The sequence below is a fragment of the Schistocerca cancellata genome, chromosome 9 (assembly GCF_023864275.1).
Source record: "Schistocerca cancellata isolate TAMUIC-IGC-003103 chromosome 9, iqSchCanc2.1, whole genome shotgun sequence".
Taxonomy (NCBI): Eukaryota; Metazoa; Arthropoda; class Insecta; order Orthoptera; family Acrididae; genus Schistocerca; species Schistocerca cancellata.
Genome location: NC_064634.1, coordinates 331203156 through 331225435, shown reverse-complemented (window position 1 = coordinate 331225435; position 22280 = coordinate 331203156). Strand labels below are relative to the sequence as shown.

The 22280-nt window shown below is 42.3% G+C and overlaps 1 protein-coding gene across 1 annotated transcript in view; it reads right to left on the bottom strand.

Moving 5' to 3' along the window:
• The window catches only part of LOC126100306 (calcium/calmodulin-dependent protein kinase kinase 1), a 449773-nt gene extending 442735 nt beyond the window's left edge, over positions 1–7038 (bottom strand). Inside the window, exon 1 of the mRNA XM_049910915.1 lies at positions 6905–7038. Within this exon, the coding sequence (XP_049766872.1) occupies positions 6905–6954 (50 nt within the window). The 5' untranslated portion in view covers positions 6955–7038. The remainder of the gene's footprint in view (positions 1–6904) is intronic.
• Positions 7039–22280: the final 15242 nt, after the last annotated feature.

Genomic DNA, 22280 nt, shown 5'->3' with positions numbered 1-22280 from the left:
CATCTTCACCTCCCCGTACCTACTGCAACCTACACCCTTCTGAATCTGCTTAGTGTATTCATCGCTTGGTCTCCTTCTACGATTTCTAACCTCCACGCTGCCCTCCAATACTAAATTGGTGATTCCTTGATTCCTCAGAACACGTCCTACCAACCGATCCCTTCTTCTAGTCAAGTTGTGCCACAAATTTCTCTTCTCCCCAATTCTATGCAATACCTCACCATTAATTATGTGATCTACCCATCTAACCTTCAGCATTCTTCTGTAACACTACATTTCGAAAGCTTTTATTCTCTTCTTGTCCTAACTATTTATCGTCCATGTTTTACTTGCATACATGGCTACACTCCATACAAATACTTTAAAAAATGACATCCTGAAACTTAAATCTATACTCTTTGTTAACAAATTTCTCTTATTCAGAAACGCTTTCCTTGCCACTGCCAGTCTACATTTTATATCCTCTCTACTTCGACCATCAAGAAAGGCGAATAAAACCTCAGAGTCAAGGAAACTGCCACACCCTCATTCTCCTAACCCTCCATAAGAAGTTATTTTGCTCCCCAAATAGCAAAACTCCTTTACTACTTTAAGTGTCTCATTACCTAATTCCCTCAGCATCACCCAACTTAATTTGAGTACATTCCATTATTCTCGTTTTGCTTTTGTTGATGTTCATCTTATGTCCTCCTTTCAAGACAGTGTCCATTCCTCAGTATTAAGAAAACAGTTTTAATAAAAGATTACAGGCATGTATAATTTGCTGTTATTCTATTCCCAGCAAAGTCCTGTTTACGTCTAAAGAAGAAAAATTAAGTAATCACTAATTCAACAGAAAAGGTAACACGCGTTGGTTCGTGGGACATTTTTCCCACTTTCTATTGTGAAAAAAATGGGGAAATAAGATATTTTCTAGCTGAAAGTATAATAATGAGATTGAAAAGAAGTCATTATCACCTTAATATTTTAAAAATGTGTAAAAAATGAATTTTATCCATGAAAGCGTTAATGAAAAAGAAACAAAATAGATCACATATTTCAAACCGATAGATAATTTCACAAATTTGGTCTTCTGGGACACATGTGTTGCACTAATTTTATTTCGAGTATAAAATAATACTGTCTCTGACAAGTACATTCGACAATGTATTTGTACTAAGAAATTATTATTACGTTAATAATAAGAGGAATTACTTATTTCAGACATCTCTGAAAAGTGAGAAATGATGAAAACTCTCGCATGATACCAATCAGTAGCGTTGCAGCGGCCATATGTACGCGCCAATTAACAAAAGTAGTCACAGCCTTCTCTGTTGTCTGTGCAGTGCAGTCCCGAGTTTTTCTCAAGTACAGTACAATCGTCCTTAGATGGCAGCACTGTGCAGAGCTGGCTAACATACATCCAGACATTCGTATTGGCGCTAGAAGTTAGCGGGACATATATGACCCATCAACCACGAAAGGGTTAATATTGTCCAGGCAAAGTACTGAATAACTTATTTAATTTTGATTAGAGTTATCGGTGTAAAACTATTTTGTTTACTATTAGATAGTTCCTTAAATGTATGTACTTTTTTTAAGAGAGTTCTTTGACGCCATTTAAAATATTCTGGCTTCTTGATTTCTTATCTGTTAATGAAGCACAAGATTAATCTGGGGGTCGCTACTCCAGGTAGACAACTTGCGCTTAATGTTTTCGAGAACCAAAGAAATTTAAATTATGGACAGACTACTGCTTTCTCCTGTCGATGGCAGTATCAGCATTCCTAAAAACGTTCAAAAGTTTTTAATAACGTGCTAAAGTGGCCGCTTCTGAAACGACGGAGCCGTTTTATTCGAATACCGTCTATAACGGCTGTTTCGCCGTTTACGGCTAAAAAAAACAAACTTTATGGCCACTTGGTGCACTAATCAGCAATTAAACTGACTGGTACATGTTTCCTTTCCTTCACATGACACTATCAAATTTAGATATAATTTCTTGAGATTATAAAACGTATTTACAAGTATATGCACCTCATTAACGTATGACAGGTAAGAAATTCTTAAAATTTCTTGGAAACAAAATGTTTTTGTAGTGAACGGGGAAGATTCAAAAGTTGTGCAGAAACTAATAAGCTGTCAGTTTAAATATGAATATACTACTTATTCCCATGTCACAGAGACCACACGTTAAAGCATGTGAATGCAGAAGGCGAGAAACGGCTTACTGATAATTTTATGTTCATACACTTCATACACCAAACCAAATGACTCCATGTTTCAGCTACAAACTAGTGAATCCCAAAACTCTATATACAGTACAGCACCCCGTAAGATTCTCCGAAAACGTAGCTTTCACCATAGACGTGTTGGTTAGGAGGAAGGATGATGGATCATTGGGACATGCAGTCTACAGGAAACGTACTCACACCGACTTGTACTTACAAGCTAATAGTTGTCACCATTCGGCTCAGCGTGAAGGGGTACTTCGTACCTTGGTACACAGGGCACATGTCGTTTCTGACGCTGAGACTTTGCCAGCTGAGCTGTCCCATCTTGAAGTGACAATTCGTCAAAATGGTTACAGTGATAGACAGATTGGACGTGCGTTGCGCTATCGACCAACTGTACATCGGGTGATTGATGATAATTCTGAGTCAACACCTAAGTCTACTGCCTTCTTGCCTTACGTAGGAAACACGTCCAATAAGATCGGTCGTATTTTACGGAAATACGATGTGAAATGTGTTTTCCGACCTCCATCTAAAATTAGAGCACTTTTGAGTTCCGTTAAGGATGATCTTGGACTGCGAAAGGCGGGTGTATATCGTATTCCTTGTAGCTGCGGCATGGCATATATTGGTCAAACTATCACGACCGTGGAGGACAGATGTACTGAGCATAAACGGCACACACGATTACAGCAGCCAAATAGATCTGCTATTGCCGAACATTGCTCGGATACTGGTCACCCCATGTTATATAATAACACCGAGATATTGGCATGCACGTCCAGCTATTGGGACAGTGTCATTAGGGAGGCAGTTGAGATTAAATTAGCGAGCAACCTCGTTAACAGGGATGGAGGTTTCTGTTTAAACTCTGTTTGGAATCCGGCTCTCTCCCTTGTCAAAAAACAGAGGAACAGAGTCAATGCTGCCTCACCTGCGAATTCATAGTCTCACTATCGATAGCTCTGACTTTGGTCATCTTTGGTGGCACTAGTGTTCAGTGTGTGTGTGTGTGTTATCTTTCCTGCTTCGGTCCGAGAACCGAGGTATTAAATTTGCATGTACGCCGCCTGTCCGTTGCAGTTTGCCTTGAAAATGGCGGGGTGTTCTCCCGCCGAAATATCGGCGGTCGCTGAAAGTGTTACCTGGCTGAATTCCCGGAAGTTATTTGAAAGTTGTATACGCCAGGAGAAACTCAGGTCTCACATTGACAAATTATACTATTACACATGACATTGTTTTCATAAAATTAAAAATAGTCGCACATTTACATGTATAGAGAAAATGCGTTCATGAATACACAATGATCAGTGATGAATATCGTATTTAAATACAATAGCATTTTCTACTTAGATTGATACCCCATTTTCGTATAAAATGTTTTAAAACAGGGTTTCATACATAACACCACAGGACACTGTTCTCACTAATAACGTGCCTATTTGCTTTCCCACATTCTTTCTTTGATTTTGAAGAATAAACATAACATACACTAGAGACAAGTCTTTTGCTTGTGAGTGGTAAATGTTACAGGAAACGTCTCTGTGTACCTCAGCCTACAGGTCCGTTTTGGTTATTTGGAGCCGTTGGAAAAATTTGTAATGAAATCAGATATTATCACTTTCTTGGCCTGAAAGGAACGCTGTAACCAAAATGAATTCAATACTCCTAGTAAGAGCAACTGAAAATACCGATTCCGCCATTATTTTACAGTTGTGTGCCTGAGCACATGGTATTTCCGTCCCTTTCAAAGACACCTGTGTCGCCCGAATTATCTTCACTATCTATGTGTCAAAAATAGTCAGAAATCAGCAATTTCTTCAAAAAATGTTCAAATGTGTGTGAAAGCTTATGGGACTTAACTGCTAAGGTCATCAGTCCCTAAGCTTACTCACTACTTAACCTAAATAATCCTAAGGATAAACACACACACCCATGCCCGAGAGAGGACTCGAACCTCCGCCGCGACCAGCCGCACAATCCATGACTGCAGCGCCTTTGACCGCTCGGCTAATCTCACGCGGCGGCAATTTCTTCATCAGGTAAAACACGGCGGGCCATTTCTCTTACACAGAATACCAATAATGAGTTCTATCCGCATACGAAAACAATACGCAAAACGAACGAACGCAATTAATAAATGACAGTATAAATACAGTACATAGACAGCCAGAGATATGAAGACAAAGTGCAGCGCTTTATAATCAACAATATACGCTGGCCCGTAGAATCTACGGGTTTGTCGCAGAGAGAGGTAATGGTTTGTAGAGTGGATGGACGTTATTTAAACCCCTTAAAAGTTGTACACGTAGTGCAGCATCAAAACTGTGTGTGCCGGTGACGCGCAGAAGTGTAAGTGCATCCTCAGTTCTGACAGCGATGCTGCTGAAAGCAATTAATGACGCAGAGTCCTGCAATAGGAACCATGGGACGTTTGTGTGGGGAACGGCGAAGACGGCTCAACTTTGAACAAAAGGTTCTTTGTCAACTTTGCGGAGAACTTACTTCGCCGCTGCAGCCGTGGCGTAGGTATTATAAGGCGCAAAGACCGAGCCAACTTCTCTCAGACCCAGTTCCCGCCGAGATTCCGGATTACTGCCAACAAGGCACGAAGCAGCCGACTGCAGCAACGGCTGCCATTTATATAATCGACAAGTCCCAACAGTAACCAATGGTGTTGTGCAAGCACTGTAGCCTCACCACTCTGGGCCATGAATAACTCCAAACTTTCCAAAAGATTTTCGCCAGACACATAAGAGACATGAATACCTGGAGTGCCCGAGCAGTGTGTTCATATTATTCATTACTTGTCGGATAGAAGTAATTGCAATATGAAGCTTATCGTACATAAATAAATGGCCAACAGCTTGGACAAAATAAAACAGGTTGTCAAAATATTTCATGTATCTTAAGACAGGCAACCCACCTTACATCATTCGCAACTGCGGCAGGTGATGTAACTTGGGTTGCCTATCTTAAAGTGGCTGAAATATTTTGTGCGCCAGTTTCTTTTTGACCACATTGTACAAGGAAAGTCTATCCCTTAAAATTTCCAGTAACATAACGTTACATCTTGACTAAATATCAGCTCCATATAAAAACTCACAACATGCTCATAATATAGTTAGGTGCAAAGCAATGTACTAAACGAAACGTGAAGCCCTGGTATCTTTTGAATACCTGATTAAAGAATCATAACTAGTCTCATTTATTTTGCTGTTATTTCACATTGTGAAATAGGGTGACAAGCGATGTTAGAATGTATGGATTAAAAACCCCAGTTCAAGATGTGAAAAATATCTTTATTGATAACTAGTTTCAGGTCCCTGACGAGCCATCTTCAGAACAACATATAATTATTATTTTGTTTCGTGTGTATCATCCAACAAGCATTACATATCCCACAATCCGTTGAGCGGAATCGCTCTTATTAAAATTAAGACTTGCTCGGACATGTGCATATCGAAGTAAAAGGTTGTCATTGGTTACAAACATTTTTTGCAAATGTTTGCCACTTATCATATACAGTTCCAGTACTCATATGGCCACAGTCCTGTGTTAATATAAAAGGAATGACAGCGTTAACAGTTTCATAGTCACTATGCGGATGCAAACAAGACGTTTCACTCTCAATGCTTGCTGCAGGTACTTCATCAGTTGTGCACTAAAACGCCACGACAAATAGTTCATTTGTAATGTGAGCTGACTCGTTATTTCCACGTACACGTAGCAGACTACGTTCCTGCTGAAAGGCGGAAAAACTACTCTTCACTAAACTGAAAGGTCAAACGATTCGCCGGACTGCATGTTCCTCTTTTAACAGCTATCTGCGCACGTGGCTCACAGGTCAATAAGTTGCTAAAACTGGTTTGATTTGAAATCAGTGACTCGTCGTTTTCGTTCAAAAAATCTTTCCTTCTCACATTCACTTATATTATTACACTGCCTATGTTGTGATGATTACAGTGCGTCCTCCATGGCACGTGCATTTATGATATTATTCTCTCTATTTCTGTTCAATTCATACAATCCCTCAACCTCCACATCCCTCATGCATTCAGCTAATCTCCTCCCTACTTCACCCATCTTTGCCATCCCGAATTCCCCCTCTCATTTTCCATCTTAAACGCATTAAGTCACTCACTCTTACTCAATTTATTTTTCATTCTGTCAATTCCTCTCTGAACTGCATTCGCTCAGTCTTTTCCTCCCTCTCTATGACTCTGTTACACTAGCCCACTCTCTCTCTCTCTCTCTCTCTCTCTCTCTCCCTCTCTCTCCCTCTCTCTCTCACTATCTCTCTTTCTCTCTTTCTCTCTCTCTGCCTCTCTCCCTCTCTTTGCTTCACCCAGTCTCCCACTCACCCGCCCACCCTCGCATCCACGCAACCACAAGCCGACCCACCCACCCACCCACCCACCCACTCACCCACGCACAAATACACATATATTCACACATACACAGGATCTTACACTCGATGAATCTTTCTCTCCAATATTCACACTCGCTAAGTCTCTCTTTCTCTCTTACAGTCATTCAGTCTCTCCCTCACTCTTACATTAATTCAGTTTTCGTTTCTGAAACACTGAGTCTCCACTGTGAGACAAAAGTTTAAGATGATAATCATAATGACACTGTCACATTGACAATATGACGCGCTGCTCTGTCCTGAAGGACTGCGTTAAGCTCACCCTGCAGCGCTGATCAGCTCGAGGTGGCGGTAGTAGACGAGCCGGTGCATAGCGAAGCCGTGTGCGCCGCCAGCTGACTGCACTGACACGCGAATCGCGTGGACTGGACCCCTCCTCGCTTAGCCGCGTCGCCGTACTCTGTGACCGGATAACGTCCAAGGCCCGGCGTGCTGCGTGCTGTGCGCCGTGGGCTGCTGCCGGCTGACAAAACAGAACAGCGCGGCTCCGCGTGGCGACCTTGCGACCTCCGGTGGCGATAACACGCGTGCCTCAGCCGGACTACAGCATCCTCGTCTGCCTGCACTGGCGTTTGGGCGCGTTCGCCAAGTCTCGTCCCCTGCGGTATCGTTGCAGTTCAGATCGTGAACTCAAGACGAGGTTTGATGCAGCATACCATTCCTGCTGTTACTGGCTGCCCTGTTCGTTTCAGCTTAGCTGCTGTATCCCACATTGTCGGTAATGTGCCTTATCTGTATCACTAAACAGCTACAGCGTTTGCCATATACCTGTTACAGACTGCCTTTTTAACGGCTTCCCGTAGAAACAAACATTTGATTCTTGTTGTTGTTGTCTTCAGTCTTGAGACTGGTTTGATGTAGCTCCCCATGCTACTCTATCCTGTGCAGGCTTCTTGTACTTACTACAACCTACATCCTCTTGAATCTGCTTAGTGTATTCATCTCTTGGACTCCCTCTACGATTTTTACCCTCCACGCTGCCCTGCAATGCTAAATTTGTGATCCCTTGATGCCTCAGAACATGTCCTACCAACCGGTCCCTTCTTCTTGTCAAGTTGTGCCACAAACTCCTCTTCTCCCCCATTCTGTCCAATACCTCCTTTTTAGTTATGTGATCTACCCATCTAATCTTCAGCATTCTTCTGTAGCACCACATTTCGAAAGCTTCTATTCTCTTCTTGTCCAAACTATTTATCGTCCATGTTTCGCTTCCATACATGGCTACACTCCATACAAATACTTTCAGAAACGACTTCCTGACATTTAAATCTATACTCGATGTTAACAAATTTCTTTTCTTCAGAAACGCTTTCCTTGCCATTGCCAGTCTACATTTTAAATCCTCTCTACTTTGACCATCATCAGTTATTTTGCTCCCCAAATAGGAAAACTCCTTTACTACTTTAAGTGTCTCATTTCCTAATCTAATTCCCTCAGCATCATCCGACTTAATTCGACGTTTTGCTTTTGTTGATGTTCATCTTATATCCTCCTTTCAAGACACTGTCCATTCCGTTCAACTGCTCTTCCAAGTCCTCTGCTGTCTCTGACAGAATTACAATGTCATCGGCGAACCTCAACGTTTTTATTTCTTCTCCATGGACTTTAATACCTACTCCGAATTTTTCTTTTGTTTCCTTTACTGCTTGCTCAATACATCGGGGACAGGCTTCAAAACTGTCTCACTCCCTTCGCAACCGCTGCTTCCCTTTCATGCCCCTCGACTCTTATAACAGCCATCTGGTTTCTGTACAAATTGATAATAGCCTTTCGCTCCATGTATTTTACCCCTGCCACGTTTAGAATTCGATTCTTAATATTTTAAATAATTAGTTATAATAAGTTATAATAAAAATACACAAATTAACCATTTAATGCATAGTGAAGCTGATCAGCTAAAGACTTCATTTCTTCGATGTATCCTTTACTGAGCAACATTTTGTACAAATTCGTAGACGGCCGAAGTGGCCGTGAGGTTCTAGGCGCTATAGTCTGGAACCGAGCGGCCGCTACTGTCGCAGGTTCGAATCCTGCCTCGGGCATGGATGTGTGTGATGTCCTTAGGTTGGTTAGGTTTAATTAGTTCTAAGTTATAGGCGACTGATGACCTCAGAATTTAAGTCACATTGTGCTCAGAGCCATTTGGACTATTTTGAACAAATTCGTAATGTAGTTAAGTGTATACACTCTACTGCAGCTGCTAAGCTGTAAATGTCAGGATGAACTGAACCAGTACGACAATCAGCTGTGTGGATGTACTGCCGCGCGTGTGTTTTGGCGGAAAATAGAGACGTTTTTTTGGTGCTTGTGCACTGATTTGTGGGTTTGAAAATTATTTTTTTTTATTTTGAAAACGTAAGTAGATATGGTGTAGACAGTTAATTCGAGTGTCTTGACGATAGATTTGAAAATAGGTCTGTTTTTGTGTTTGTAGCAATTGTCAACAATAATGCTTTGTTCACTTCATAAAAAAAAAATCCGGTTTATTTTCGTGATGTAGTCACTAAAACGTGGTAATTTTTACAGCTTGAAAGAAATAAATCACGCATTTAAGGGTTAAGAGGTCTAATTCTATGTTAGAAGTTTAAGAGACTGTGTCAAGTATTACAATTAGAAACACCATAAATGTCTAGAGGCAGCATAACCCATGATGTTCTAATTAGCCAGGCTATATTAACCCAATTTTGAGAATGAGGGCAATCACATACTCTCAACAAGCTTTACACATGACTTCAAAATTTTTCGAAACTTTTCTTCGCTCACATACCCTCCCCCCTTACAAGGCAACATAAGGAGAGATAAGCTTACCACATACCACAGTTCGGCTATTCGTGCAGTAAACCATCAGCATCAGCGGTGAAATTTAGCTTATTACTTCTTTATTATAGCACGGAATACGGAATATATCTTCAACATTAAATCACTATGGGACACACAGTTCAGCAGACATAACGGCGCAAATGCCGGTCGGGGTAGCCGAGCGGTTCTAGGCGCTAGAGTCTGGAACCGCGCAAACCGCTACGGTCGCAGGCTCGAATCCTGCCTCGGGCATGGGTGTGTGTGATGTCCTTAGGTTAGTTAGGTTTAAGTAGTTCTAAGTTCTGGAGGACTGATGACCTCACAAGTTAAGTCCCATAGTGCTCAGAGGCATTTGAACCAAGCCATAACGTCGGAAATATTGAGATGCGTAAAATGTTAGGTTTTATTAAAACACTACTGCTTTGTACATGAGAGTTCCCTTCTTCAAAGAACTGGTGGCGGGCAGCGGGTTTGCTGTTATAGTCCTGTGTTCGCCTACCCCTGTATTTCTTTTCTTTCAGCATGCCTTCAGCTACAATTTTCAAGAAACATCACGTCGTAACTCGTGCACACACAGCCTGTCTCTTCGTTTCATTGTGTTTTTTATGGTTACAAATTAGGGGCATTGCGCCGAGAGTGCCCTTTTCGAAATATACATACTACGAGGATTCGCAGTACCAATAGTTGCTTGCCAACTACGGCATGCGCACAGTCAATGTATCTTATAAAAAAAGAAAAGAAAGCAGTTGCAAAATTAATACGCAGAACTTTAGTGAAGTAGGTTTGTGAGCAGCTGTCCTCACAACTTGCGTATCAAAATAAAATGTTTATGCAGAGCAGCGACACTCTTTAACGCCAATTCCACCACTGAAAGAGCCTGTAATTTATAATAATTGGCAATCAGACTGTTCGGTGTTAGGGTAGCCAAATGTGTTAACGGACGATAACACGTACCGGAATCACTGTACATGTAAATTTAGTTCCCCAACCACAATAATACCAAAAACCCCGGGAGCAGCACATAAAACTTTTAAAGGCAAATGAAGTCAACGCCGCTCCATCAAAGGTATCTGGACGCCCTTTGAAACGCGCTATTTTCCACTAGATGTCAGGAGAGGTGGACGCGCTAGTATAGAAGGTGGCGGAGGGTATTGTGTCGACAGTACAGAAGCGATCACAGCAGGATGGGTCGGTCAGAAAAGCTCTGTGAATTCCAACATGCCAGCCGGTGTGGCCGAGCGGTTCTAGGCGCTTCAGACTGGAACCGCGCAACCGCTATGGTCGGAGGTTCGAATTCTGCCTCGGGCATGGATGTGTGTGATGTCCTTAGGTTAGTTAGGTTTAAGTAGTTCTAAGTTCTAGGGGACTGATGACCTCAGAAGTTAAGTGCTATTCGAGCCAATTCCAACATGGACTAGTCATTGGATATTAGCTGAGTAACTGATCCCTCAGGGACATTTGAATCACTTAAAAGCTGACCAGGTCGACTGTTGATGATGTGAGTGTGAATTGGAGACTCGTAGGAACAGCCAAGGCTAAACCAAAAACAGGCAAACTCCTGTACTGGCGGAGAGGGACCATCGAGCATGGCGGAAGGTGGTTGTAAATAATAGCATGAAATCAGCTAAAAGAATCACTTCTGAGTTCGAAGGTACTACCAGCCGTCCAGCTAGCATAATAAGTGTGCATATGGAATTAAAAGTAATGGGGTGCAATATTCAAGCATTCGTCATAAGCAACACGTTTCTGTTTTAAAGCTACGCGACACATAAGGTGGTGTAGTGATCGAAGTCAGCGGACAGTTGATGACTGAAAACGAGTGATGACTCAGGCTATATTCTGTGACATCTCTATGGAAAGCTTTAGCTTTGGTCAGTGTCTGGAGAACCATGTCTAGTGCTAACAGTGAGGTACTGAAGAGGTGATGCTTCAGTATGGGGATGCTTTTCGTAGCTAGGTAGTTCTCTCCTTATAATCCTTAAGAAAACGCTAAATACAGAAGGATTTGAACACATGTTACAGCATTGTGTGCTGCGTACAGTATAGTAACACTTCGGAGACGACGATTGTCTGTATCAGCATGACGATGTATCCTATTAGAAAGCAGCCTCTGTGAGGCAGTGGTCTGTGGACATTAACAGTTCCGAAATGGGCTTGCCTGCCCGGAGTCCCGACCTTAACACAACGGAAGAGGTCTGGGATGAGACAGAACGTCGTCTTCGATCCAGATGTCAGGGTCCAACATCGCTACACTGTCTGCTGTCGCCTCTTGAGAAAGGATAGTACGCCATTCCTCCACAGACATTCAGATATCTCACTGAAAATCACACCAGCATAGTTCTAGCCATCATAAACGCGAACGGTGGACAGAACTCATATTAGTGACCACTAACATATAAAAAAAAATGTCGTGTGACTAGGGCCTCCCGTCGGGTAGTCCGTTCGCAGGGTGCAAGTCTTTCGATTTGACGCCACTTCGGCGACTTGCGCGTCGATGGGTATGAAATATGATTAGGACAACAACACAACACCTAGTTCCTGAGCAGAGAAAATCTCCGACCCAGCCGGGAATCGAACCCGAGCCCTTGGGATTGACATTCTGTCGCGCTGACCACTTTTTTTTTAATTTCGTTTTGTTCGTTTTCGTTCGTTGCATCTGCTCGGGGTGGACGTCGTAAGACATCCGTTTAAGTTCGTTGATAATCGATTAGCTCAGTTTTCTTTATTACAGAGGGCTGCTAACCCTCTGACCGAACACGCTGAGCTACCGTGCCGGCTACAAGTTTAGAATGCACTGAGAATTTTAGGGAAGTGTGGTTCATATGTAAATAAGACCACTCAGCTACCGGGGACGGACACCACTAATGTGTGTCTGGATAATTTTCGTCAGGTAGCGTATATTCAAGCACCGCTGTCGCAATCGCTTGAATTTAAACACCTGTTGTGAGCAATAGAATTGACAACAATAATGCAACACGACGCATCCACTCACGCATTTGCTGCAAAAGCACAGTTAGTCATCCTTCATGTGGTGTCACCGCCAGACGCCACACTTGCTAGGTGGTAGCCTTTAAATCGGCCGCGGTCCGTTAGTATACGTCGGACCCGCGTGTCGCCACTATCAGCGATTGCAGACCGAGCGCCGCCACACGGCAGGTCTAGAGAGGCTTCCTAGCGCTCGCCCCAGTTGTACAACCGACTTTGCTAGCGGTGGTTCACTGACAAAATATGCTCTCATTTGCCGAGACGATAGTTAGCATAGCCTTCAGCTACGTCATTTGCTACGACCTATCAAGGCGCCATTACCAGTTACTATTGATACTGTGAATAATGTACCGTCAAGAGCGACGTTCACCATTAATGGATTAAAGTTAAGTATCCCACCAGCTACGTCCGTTTTTCCTAAATTCTAATTTCCTTGTCCTGTTCCAGACCTCACGCCAGCCTGCGTGAGCTAAAACGCGTGCCTTTCGGCTTCCTCTAGTAACACGGTGTTGGCTCTCCTGCCAACCACAACACTTCATATTACACACGCAAGCACCCCCCGCCCCCCCCCTCCTACACACACACACACATACACACACACACACACATGCAGAAGTTAATTACAATAACCATTTTGCCAGTCCCCCGTCGGACGCTTCCCCAGGTGTGTCAGAGAAGGCCTCCCACATATCGGTGCCACTGGGGAAATTAAATAGCCAGGATGGACCAAAGCAGCAGCATCAGCGGCGTCTGTACTCCAGAGGAGCGGACAACCAAAGGCGCCTGGCTGGACTCCACGATAAGAACGGCCGCACAAATCAGACCGCCGATCCGTTCTCAAGCAAGTATGGCAAAGCTTCTTACCTTCGAGTAATGATGTGAGACAGAAAGGTAAAACGTTCCGGAGTTGAATTAGCCCCACATGCGGATCTCCAGGTCAGAGCTGCATTAGTATCAAAAAACCGTAAGTACACAAAAGGAGAGAAGCGATGCTTCCAAATAGGCGCGCGTAGTTGTCGTTCGCTAGTGGGAAACGACAGATTGACAGAAACAGAAATTAGAAAAAAAAATTAATAGGACCATTGTTGGCTCCAATGAAGTACCTCGTGAAGGTGAAAACTGCCTTCAACTGAATTCAGGAAATCTCTTCTATCACTGTGGCAATGAAATGAAAAACTAAATGGAGTCGGGTTTTTAGTAAACAAAACTGTAGTAGACAAGATAGCAGTATAAGAAGGAAATTGAAGCATAATTGCACGATTGGTCCCGAAATGTCAGGAAGGTATAAAGTCTAACTAGTCCAAGCACTTACACCTACTTCTAGTCACTTGGATGAGGAGATAGAATCCTTCTATGAGTACCTGAAAGAAACCTGTGGAAAAGGTAGAGATTGCTTTTATAAATTTATAATTTATGGCTTGAATACCAAAGCTGGAAAGTAAAAGGGAGGTGATTCAATTATTGGCAAACGTGGAACAGATGAAAGAAATGACAGCGGCGAGAGACTGGTCCAATTTACAAAATGCATGAGAAAACCTATCATGAGTATATTCTTCAAGAAGCATTCTAATCGAAAATTGACTTGGAGGTGCCCTAATTTTGAAGTGAAAAATGGAATATACTTCATTCTTACCAACAGACCTCAAAACGTTAAAGATGTCTCTGTGCTGAACAGGTTCAATACAAGCAGTGATCATCGATTAATAAGAGCAAGATTTGAACTGAATACACCAGGTGAAGGACTGAAACCAAATGAAGGAAAAAGAAAAATTTTAAATTTCACAAATCCATAAGAACGGAAAGAGGAATTTCAAGAAAGAATTCAGAGAAAAGTAGAAGAGTTTGAAGCATAAGCAGTAACGATAGATACTAATCACAATAGCTGAAGAAATGGGTGTGTTGTGAAAATCTCAAAACCAACCAAAGAAGCTGACAAATAGAACGAGAAGATTGTTGGGCAAGAGAAGAAAATTGAAAGTAGATAGAGACGTAGGTATCATAGAATATGCAGAACTATGCAAGGCCCTCAGAAAGAGCTTGGTAGACGATATCAAGAAGTATGACGAAGATACCCTAAAGGCTTGCCTTGAAAATAAATCTAGTTTAAAGGTAGCCAAGCAGAATCTTAAGTCTGGAAAGAGCAACTAATAGCATTAGACACTGACGAAGGCCGAATTACAGATAAGGAAGAAATGCTAGAATATATCGAGAATTTTTATGGTAAACCTTACAGTAAAATCAGTTACGATATGTTAATCCTAGACGAACTGGATGCCTTTGTTTCCCTAATCCCAGAAATAATCCCCTCGGAAGTCAAACATGTCATACACAAGATGAAGAAAGGAACCATTTATGGTAGCACTATTATTTAACTAATCAAATTGGGGAGGGCGAATTAGATTACTGAACACATGTTGACCGTTCTCCCTGATTACCAGCACGTGTATATTACTGGACAAAATGAAATCCTTGCACAGCAACAATCACTGAAATCGCACTTGCAGATAATAAACTCAAACTGAGTTACCTTTTCCTAAAGTGCCATTTTATTTTATGATAATCTTAAAAATCATCCTTCATCCCTAATTTACGCATAGAGGATTACCCCGGATAGAAATTAATGCACAATGAGTGAGGTGACGCAGTGGTTAGCATACTGGACTCGCATTCGGGAGGGAGACGGTTCAAACCCGCATACGGCTATCCTAATTTAGGTTTTCCGTGATTTCCCTAAATCGCTTCAGGCAAATGCTGCAATGGTTCCTTTCAAATAGCACGGCCTACTTCTTTCCCAAATCCGATGGGACCGATGACCTCGCTGTTTGTTCCCTCCCCTAAACCAACTTACCATATCAATGCGCGGCACATCCGCTATCCAAACTGCTCATTCCGCCATGACCCAACATCCTCTCTCCACGACACCGCAGGTACTAATGCCTCATGCTACGACTCGACTAGACTGTTACTTGCTAGCTTTCTAGCTTTTCTCAATAATACACGCTGTAGAAAGCAGACAATGTGTTTCGCTCACGTGTTCAGTATGCAAAGATATCTGAAGTATTTCGATATTCAATATATTTGCAGTCAAAGATGCATCAGGAGCTGATGTACCAAACTAACTGTGACGTCCATGAATAGCAGCATCAGCCGCACATCTTTAATCTCTTTATTGTAGATCGATCTCAACTACTGTGTAGCTATCTTCAGTGCAATTGTATACAAATCATGGCGATGGACGAATAGCAGCACAGTAGCTGAAATCTATCTGAAACAAACAAATTAAGCCGGCCGTAGTGGCCGTGCGGTTCTAGGCGCTACAGTCTGGAACCGAGCGACCGCTGCGGTCGCAGGTTCGAATCCTTTCTCGGACATGGATGTGTGTGATGTCCTTAGGTTAGTTAGGTTTAATTAGTTCTAAGTTCTAGGCGACTGAAGACCTCAGAAGTTAAGTCGCATAGTGCTCAGAGCCATTTGAACCAAACAAATTAAATATTTACAAGCAATGCTGCCCTTACTCTGATCTTGAATCTCATTAATACAGCCGTGGGACATGAAGTTCCTGATGGAAACAAATCTAACTGTGGTATACTAGCATTTCATATGGTGTATAAACCTTTCAGCGTGTCATGGGTTTGATTACATTACACTTACGCCGCCTCACTCTGAAATTTTAGGAATGTTAGGTGTCTGTTTTTCTACACCTATGTCTAGATCTACACCTACATAAATACCCCGCAGTCCAACGTACGGCGGCCGGCCAGAGTGGCCGTGCGGTTCTAGGCGCTCAGTCCGGAGCCGCGCGACTGCTACGGTCGCAGGTTCGAATCCTGCCTCGGGCATGGATGTGTGTGATGTCCTTAGGTTAGTTAGGTTTAAGTAGTTCTATGTTCTAGGGGACTGATGGCCACAGAAGTTAAGTCCCATAGTGCTCAGAGCCATTTGAACCATTTTGAACCAATCCACCGTACGGCGCGTGGCGCAGGATAGCCTGTACCACTATTTGGCATTTACTTTCTTTTTCCACTCTCAAACAGAGCGCAGGAAAAATGCGTCTCTATATATCTCCGTAGGAGCCCTAATTTCTCATATCTTCGTAGTCCTTACACGCGATGTAGGTTGGCGGCAGAAGAATCGTTCGGCAGTCAGCTTCAAATGCTAGTTCTCTAAATTTTCTCAATATTGTTGCCTCTCCCCAGGGATTCCCATTTAAGCAATTTACCAGTAGTTCAAACCTACTGGTAACAAATTTAGCAACCTGCCTGTGAATTGCTTCGTTGTCGTCCTTCAGTCCGATCTGGTACGGATTCCGAACAATCGAGCAGTACTCAAGAATAGGTCGCACCTTTATGCGGTCTCCGTTACAGCTGAACCACTCTTTTCTAAAAGTCTCGCAATAAACTGAAGTCGACCTTACGCCGTCTCTCCAAAAGTTCTCACATGCTCATTCAATCTCATATCACTTTGTAAAGTTACGCCCAGATATTCAGACGACTTGACTGTGTCAAGCAGGACACTAGCAATACTGTATCCGAATATTACAGGTTTGATCTTCCTATTCATGCGCATTCGCTTACGCGTTTCCACATTTAGGGCTAGTTGTCATTTGTCACACCAACTCGAAATTTTGTCTAAGTTGTATAGTATCTTTCTATAGTCACTTAACTTCGGCACCTTACCGTAAATCGCGGCATCATCAGTAAAGAATCGCAGATTACTGCCCACCCTGTCCGATAAATTATTTGTGTGTGTAAAGAACAACAGCGGTCCTGTTCAGATGGTTCAAATGGCTCTGAGCACTATGGGACTTAACATCTGAGGTCACCAGTCCCCTAGGTCTTAGAATTACTTAAACCTAACTAACCTAAGGACGGCACACACATCCATGCCCGAGGCAGGATTCGAACCTGCGACCTTAGCAGTCGCGCGGTTCCGGACTGGAGCGCCTAGAACCGCTCGATCACCGCTGCCGACCAGCGGTCTTGTCAAACTCTCCTGGGACACTTCTGCTGATATCCTTGTCTCTCATGAAGTCGCCGTCGAGGACAACATACTGGCTCTATTATTTAAGATGTCATCGAGCCACTCACATATCTGTTAACTTATTCCATATCCTCGTACCTTCGTTAACAGCCTGCAGTGGGGCATCGTGGCAAATGCTTTCCGGAAATCTAGAAATATATGCCTGTTTCCCTTCAACAATAGTTCGCAGTATATCATGTGAAAAAAGGGGCAAGCTTACTTGCGTAAGGGCGACGATTTCTAAAACCATGCTGATTCTTGGACATAAGCTTCTCAGTCCCAAGAAAATTTATTATATGCGAAAAGAGAATATATTCGCGGATTCTGTAGCGAACAGAAGTTACGGATATCGATTTGTAATTTTGCGGGTCCGTTCTTTTACCCTTGTTATGCACTGGAGTCACGATAAATGCACATGTCGGAAAGAACAGACACCACACTTAAATATAATCTGATTAGCTTAGCTGGACAATAGATGCACCATCTTCAGTGTGGATGCACTAATACGACCGACCTCCTATGAGAATGTCAGAGAGCGAACATGGGGTACATGGACAGCAGTATGAATTGACAGTGAGGTGCACCGAGGTCACACAGTCGAGATGACGCTGCGTTCCGAATGGCACAGTGGTTAAAGCACCTGCCTAGTAAGCAGGGAATACCGGGTTCGAATTCCGGTGCGTTGATTCCGCTTAAAGCCATGACGCAGCTGACAGCAGTGAGCCCCTACATTTCCTTTCCTTCCTTCCCCTCTCCACCTTCAGTTTACATACTGCTGTGTCGTGACAACAGAGATGGAACGGAAACCCAACTGGACGAGAATGATAGAGCTCATTGCAGTGGCGACGTGGGAGGTAATTTCCCATGCAACGGTTCTTGCGCTTCTCCGGAAGTTACAAGATGATTTTGTCCTACGTACACGACTTTTATCTTATTACGCTCTCACGGGGCATCTTGGAAATAGTTCTCGGAAATGGTGTTAATATTCCACTCCAGGAGGTGAGCTAATTATTCCGCAATTAACGAAGTACGAAGTTGCGACTTGCCGCAGGTAGTGGCGGGAGGCCTCAGGGGTATCGAGACTCCGTCGGGAAATCACGTGCGTGGGCGCAACCTGAGTTACTGCGGTACTAACGGCGTCATTGTACCTCGCAGACAGCCGCGCCCTACCGGCAGGGTGGAAGAAGGAAAAAGGATTCGGTGCGTCGAGATAACCTCATTAGGTTCGCACAAATTGCAGGCAGAGTTGCGAGTTTGTCTGCTGCTGCTGCTGCTGCTGATGCTGTTCGCTGGGAGGCAGTAAAAAACTTTTCGTAGCGTGTTGTGAGCACTGATAATCCCTGAGAGCTTCTTGAGAGGGTGACATTAGATTAAAATGACAAACTGGCACGAACAGCAGTTTTATTAGGGAGGACCATTTCTACATCTATGTTTCATATCGATCCAAAATATTTTAAATCTCGCATTCGTTGCTGACAACCGCATCGCGCAATCACGCAGCCGTATTATATTACGTGAAAGAACACAGACTTCCTTTGACTATACTGTGTGGATATTGATTATTCACGCAACATTAAGTTCGATTTCTACATACATATTCCATCATCAGATCACAGTTAATAAAACTGTCAAGATAGCTATTGTCTTTTATTTTAAAACAATGACCGATTTAAATCTTTCTGCTGGCCATCTGCAGCCCTAACCCAATTTACGGCGCAGCTGGTAGTGCACGGATAAGTTGCGTTAAATCGTGGTCGTCTAAACGGCTGCGATTTCACACAGATGTTCCGTAGTTGCGTAAAATCGACGTCGTTTGAACTATTGTGATTTCACGGAATCGTCCCGTGCACTGCCGGCTGCAGCCATATAGTACGTTAGATCTGAAGGTGACCAGCATAAGGGCCGAAACTGCTCAACATTTTTAAGCAAATGATTACTGAGATCTTGAGTATTTTACTAACTGGTAGTTTATAACAGATGTCTCTAAAATCCAAAAAAACCTGACGTGTAAAATTATCTTGAGATCTTTCTCCTTAATTCCTTTTTGCTACCATTTATGCCGTGACTTCACGCCATCTGTCGTCACGTTAATTTTCGCATTTAGCAATATTAGTGGTAGAGTATGGACAGATGCCCCTTCTGTCAGCCTCCCCCCCTCCCACCTCATCCCCCCCCCTGCCACCATCACGCCCTCTTCGAAGGGATTTGTGTACCCCAGCCTCTGTGCTTTTAGTGTTATCCGATGTGAAAACGCTAGCATGCGCTGCTACCCGGGCTGGTCATATTACGTCGTTAGATGTGTCTGGGAAATCACATCTACTTCGATGAAATACGCCCTGTAACGGACGGTTGACACCCACCAGAAATGTCTTTTGAATCAAATTATCATTTTTACAGTTTCCCATAACATACAATTGCCCATGACACCGGAGGCGAATTTTCAGCGTGATACATTGCCTCGAAATAAAAAAATAAAATTCGAGTGCTCTCACAGAATACCGGTTCTGTTCGTATGTAAATCAACTTTAGTTTGCAAGACATTGATTATACCATGTTGACGTGCGGAAGAAGGTCTTAAAAAAGACGATCATTACAGAAGTACCGAAATAAAAATGAAACACTGTGCTTGATATATACATTAAAAGATTCGATTTGATTCTTAGATTCGAAATCTGGGCTGGGGAAATGGTAAGGCAAAGTGTTTCATACTTTATCGACGTGTAGTTAATTGATTTTAATTAAAGTATCGTAGTTTGGATGAAATAAACTACTTATTTCCAGGTATTTGGACCTTATATGTCGACTGTAGTAAATTAGCCGCTTCAAATTTTTTTCAAACAGTATGTTGAAAAGTTGAACAGTGCTTTGCGGCTTTAGTCCGTGGAAAGTATCCCACACAAAACCTGTTATATTACTATCACTGGCTTGCAGTGTGTGTTAGCAATGCCCGGGATAATTTCTAAAGGGGAAGCCAAATACGAAAACTTTAATTAAAATAAAAAACTGTTAAGGTAATACAAGAGGAAAGTTTGATGTGTAAGGAAAAGAATAATTTTACATTTTCAATTATAACCGTATATGATAAGCTATTTGAGATTATTGGTTCCCAATACATAGTTCGAAAGAGCTAAATTTGGTTATTAATAAACGTGCAATGCGTTATACGCCCAACCGTTCACGGGAAGGATTCCTCGAAGCCGGCGAAATTAAATTGCTACTTAGGAACAGTTCTTCCTAATCTCTCTGACCGAGCACCAGAATTCTTTGAAGGAAAAAAAAAAGAAAAAAAAAGAAAGAAATCCATGCCCAGAAGTACAAGATTTGCAACATTTGAGGAAACAATATTAATGTCATTCGAAATGTCGAAATTAACAGCGCAAATGAAAACGTGTCGCACAACAGGAAGAAAGAAGGAAAAAACCTCTATCGAACAAATTGGTAGATAAAATCTTCCACACCGGTTGTTAATATACTTTTATTTAAAGGTCACAATCGCTTTAGCATAAATAAAGGTGCATCTTCAAATGTTAGGTATTTTAAAAAAAAAGTAAAAGCTGTCAGAGTGCACAGAATAACTGCTTAGATTTGAGTCTCATCGTTCATCGTCAAGATACTAACAGGTAAGCAGGTTGAAAGCGGTATTCTACGATTAAACTGACTGGGACCGAGGGGGACCATGTCGTATACAGCATGGAAGTGTACACGGCGCTAGCGTGAACTATACCGATGAGCCAGTATCACAAGCCACATACATGTGGTGAAGTTCTGATTTGATTTTCTTCAGCAGTTTTTGAGTAAGAAAGGAGTTTTATACATTAGTATTCGAGATATCTCCTTGTGATATCCTATGCTTATGTCTACAACGTATTTATGTGAACAAGGAATTTCTGCGTTGCTGATAATTAAAAACATGTCTGGGAATCGACTGAAAGTAAGTGATGGTATGCATGTAGGTTTGAAAATAATATTAGTCCCAGGATTAGCGAACATAAACAGAAGATGCGTCTTCAAAAATCACAGTGATACAAACCACTTTTATCCTAATAAAAAACGTTTTCTTTTATAATCGTGCTATTAATGCATGTTGGTTTTGACTTTAAGGAATATGTTACTAGTTTTAATTAAAATCGATTTTCTTCAGTCTAGTGGTCAATGTTACAAAAAAAAAAAAAAAAAAAAAACTACGTTTGGAACCACTGCTTTAGAATCTACTTTCATTTTGTTGATACTTAAGTTATGACTAACAAAGTAGGTTCTCTCTAAAGCAATAGATCAAATCCTCGCGATCTATTTTTTGATTTACAACAAGAGTGGAGAAGTCAGTAAAATTATATTACAGTAACAAGCGTCTCCAGACCTTACACCTATCGGTGGCAAGACAGTGAATCACTGAAACGGCAGAAAGCGTGACATTAAGGCATAACCGTGAATGCATGCAACGCTCATCGCCATTTCGTTGCAGTGCAGGTAATTTTCGTGTCCTCTAGTGGTGTGCAAGCACCGCAACAAAGCGGCGGCATGACGCCAATGTGCTCTCTGTCTCGCTCCCCTTTCACACGCCATCCTGGCAACTGGCAACGATAGGCTAAACACCATATAGCGCCACTGTTTCTGGTTTTGGGTATCATTAGAAAACATTATTTGCACAGAAAACTATCACTTGACGCTTCCTTTACATTTTCTAAATGAACATACTACCATTTGACTCTGTTGTTGTTTATTTCATTCGATCCAGATTTGGCCTTTTATGCCATTTTCAAGTGACTGAGTTTATGTAAGTAACATATATAGCAGGAAAACAAGCTGAAAATTGGCCAGCTCGATGTCCTGCAATA